This window comes from Amphiura filiformis, chromosome 20 (assembly GCF_039555335.1).
Source record: "Amphiura filiformis chromosome 20, Afil_fr2py, whole genome shotgun sequence".
In the NCBI taxonomy this organism is placed as follows: Eukaryota; Metazoa; Echinodermata; class Ophiuroidea; order Amphilepidida; family Amphiuridae; genus Amphiura; species Amphiura filiformis.
Genome location: NC_092647.1, coordinates 41,041,574 through 41,045,312, shown reverse-complemented (window position 1 = coordinate 41,045,312; position 3,739 = coordinate 41,041,574). Strand labels below are relative to the sequence as shown.

Genomic DNA, 3,739 nt, shown 5'->3' with positions numbered 1-3,739 from the left:
ACCTATTTAACATCTACTCTGAAGACATAATGAGAACAGCTTTGGAGGGGTTTGAAGGTGGAGTGATGTTTGGCGGTACAAGAATTACTAACCTGAGGTACGCCGATGATACCACTCTTATTTGTAGCAGCAGAGTAGAGCTGATTGATCTTTTGAAGCGCATCAAAGAGGCCAGCGAAGAAAAACACCTTCTCTTGAACACAAAGAAGACAAAAATAATGGTTGTAGACAGAGAGCGGAAAAGTGATGAGTTTGTGATAGATGGACAGCAGATTGAGGAGGTGAAGCAATTTGAATATCTGGGTTCAATGATTAACAACAGTGGTGACAGCACAACTAAAATTAAGAGAAGACTGGCTATTGCAAGGACAACTGTGCAGGGCATGTCAAGCATATGGAAAAGCAGAGGCCTATCCATTGACCTCAAGGTGCGCCTACTTCGTGCAACTGTGTTTTCCATTGCCACTTACCATGCTATACTCCTACACATGTTGGTAGCTCGCGGGTAGTAATCAGTTTTCCAGTCTGTAACACAGACTAACTCTTGTGAAGACCACAGCAGCGCTACACAGCGCCACCTGACGCAGAGAGAGAGATCACATGGGCATGAAACTTGGTGGGTACAGTCATCATTTAGAGCTAAATTTTTAGACAGTCATTGCAAGGTCATTTGAGGTCACTCAAGGGTCATCTGAGGCCAAATTATGAAACTTGATGGGTACAGTTACATTTAGAGCCTAATTTTTTTAAAGGTTATTTCGGCAGGTCACCAGAGGTCATCTGAGGTCAAATTAGTAAAAACTGTCGTATGAGACTTGGTGGGTACAGTCACCATGATAATAAAGAAAAAAATACGTTTGGGTGTAATTTTTTTGTATTGGCTGCAGTTCGATGAACACGTCCCTATATGTCGCGTAGCTAATATGAGAAGTTTATATTGATCTATGTCACCTAATTTTGCCATCACCAAATTCCCCGATAGCCGTAATGCTGAGAAACAAGGGGTGGAAGAAGCTGCCCCTAGGGCGAACACTCCCCGCTCTCCCCTACAGAGGATATATCTTCCTCATGGATCGTCCGCAGTCAATTTTAATCTTCTCCGTTACGTAGCTGTGGGTTTGCCAATATAGAGGCCCTACCGGGGGTACATGAAATTATCGATTTGAGCCGGTGTCCTTCACAGTAGTTATGGCGAAGTGCAGTCCATTCAATCAAATGTTGTTATCAACCTATTTGATCGTAGTGCAGGTTATATGTGTGAGACGAACTGTCACAGTAGATTGCAATCATGCTTTTGTTGAATGCATTTGAGTAGTCCGCCATATTTACGGGATGATACGACACATGCAAGGCCTCTATACTGTGGACATGAATACATGCTGTGACACTATGGACGAACCTTCTCTGTACGATCCATCTCTGCCGGCATTTCAAATGATGAAACTCGCACACCTCAATAATTGTCTTCAAAACTGCCGCTAAAGAAAGAATAGTTTAAGGTCACTCAAGCGTAACAAATCCTTTATTCCATTCAAGGATTGCTTTGACATATCATAAATACTAGTAATCGATAGATATCGACTATTTAGTAGATGTAAGAACAGGACACCTGCATAACATTTTCCAAATAACTTTGTGCTGAAGGGTTAGTAATTTTACAAGTTTTCAAAATAGGTAGTTTTGTCAAAACTTAGAATTCACCATTTTTACGCAATATCCTGTAACTTCTAATTCAGACTTGTAGTATTGGGACCCATCATGAGTACGGGTACGGGTCCGAGCCATGAGTACGGGTACAGGTACGGGTACAGAGCCATGAGTACGGGTACGGGTACGGAAGTTGGGACTCGAGTACAGGTATGGGTACGGGTCCCAGAGTGGGTACGGGTACGGGCAATGGGTACGGGTACAGATATTGGGACAAGAAACATTGTATGAGTCCCATTATGGGTACATGGGTATAAACAAAGCTATTGTTATTCAGGGGCAGATTTAGGGGCGCGCCGCGCGCCCTCTATTTTTTACTAGCAGCGGGCGCCGCCTAACTTAAAATACAAAAATGAAAGAAATTAAAAAAAAAAATGAACAAATTCGTGATGAACAGCAAACAATGGGCCAAAACTGTTGAGTTTTCGAGGGGGTAACCCCCTTAACACCATTTTTTCTTCGTCGACCAAAAGGCGCCCCCTCTATCAAAAATTCCTGGATCCGGCCCTGTTATTGATTATTGACATTAACTTATTGGCTATTATACTTAAATACACTCTTTGATGTCATTTATACCACAACAGAAGAACTGTGGCAAAACATCAAGAAAGCAGTGACAGAAACAGCTCAAGGGACTCTTCCCAGATGTAAGAGCAAGAAAAAACCCTGGCTCACAGAAGAGGTCTTCAAATTGGCTGATCAAAGAAGAAAGGTTAAAGCAAATGGTTTGAAGAACAAAGAACAACGTGGAGAGTATCGTGAGTTGAACAGGAAAATCCAGCAACAAATCAGAAGAGATAAAACTTCTTTCATCACCAAGAAATGTGCTGAAGTGGAAAAGGGTAGTGTATCAGGCAACACCAAAGATATGTATAAAAATATCAAAGCACTGACTTCCAAACCTGTTCCAAGACTCAACGTACTGAAGGATGAAAATGGAACCATCCTAACGGAGGTTGAAGAAATTAAATCAAGATGGAAACAATACTGTGAAAAATTATATGCATCTCAAGAAGACAATGCAGAGGAGGAAGATGGGGTTGAAAGCGAAGACACTGACAGTGAACCAGAGATCCTGTTGAGTGAGGTTAACCAAGCAATGAAGAGGCTCAAGAATGGTAAATCACCAGGAATTGACAACATCCAGGCAGAACTGTTGAAAGAGAGTGAAGGGGAGGTGTTGCAATAATTCACAGACTATGTAACAAGATTTGGCACAGTAAAGAATGGCCAGAGGACTGGAAAAAGGCTGTATTCCTACCTATACCAAAGAAGGGAGACACAAGGAATGTGCTAACAACCGCACCATCGCCTTAATTTCACATGCTAGTAAAGTCCTCCTCCATATCATTGCTGAGAGAATTAGAAATCATCTTGAGAATGAATTACCACCAGAGCAGGCTGGCTTTAGAAGGGGAAGAGAGACAAGAAACCAAATTGGCAATTTGAGGAATTTAATGGAGAAAAATAGGGAATTCCAGCAACCATTATACCTTTGCTTCATTGACTACTCAAAGGCATTTGATTGTGTAAAAGTGACATAGGCAGCTGTGGAGAATAATGAAAGAAATGGGGTTCTCCGAGCATGTGACTGACCTGATTTGCTCATTATATCACAACCAAGAAGCCACCGTTAGAACAGAGAGTGGAGACAGTGAGTGGTTCACTATTGGCCAAGGCGTCGTCAAGGATGCATTCTGTCACCGTACCTTTTCAACATATATGCAGAGTACATCATGAGGAGAGCATTTGTTGGTGTTACAGGTCAGGTGTCAGTCGGAGGACGAAAGATTAACAACCTCAGATACGCTGACGACACCACCCTTATTGCAAAGTCATCAGATGAGCTTCAGGACCTTATAGACAGAGTAAAAGCAAATAGTGAGGAATTTGGGCTGCATCTCAATGTCAAGAAAACAAAGATAATGATCTGTGGAGGAGATACAAATCAGCAAGTGAAGGTGAATGGAGAAGATGTGGAACAAGTTGACACTTTCAACTTTCTGGGATCACTAATAGACAATGCAGGGGG

General features: G+C 42.1%; 1 protein-coding gene across 1 annotated transcript; it reads left to right on the top strand.

Annotated features, from left to right (window-relative positions):
* Positions 1-1,946: 1,946 nt before the first annotated feature.
* LOC140142324 (uncharacterized) lies at positions 1,947-2,896 on the top strand. The gene is made up of 2 exons (XM_072164293.1): positions 1,947-1,950; positions 2,292-2,896. The coding sequence occupies exons 1-2, from the start codon at positions 1,947-1,949 to the stop codon at positions 2,894-2,896; spliced, it is 609 nt and encodes a 202-aa protein (XP_072020394.1).
* The last annotated feature ends 843 nt before the right edge of the window (positions 2,897-3,739 follow it).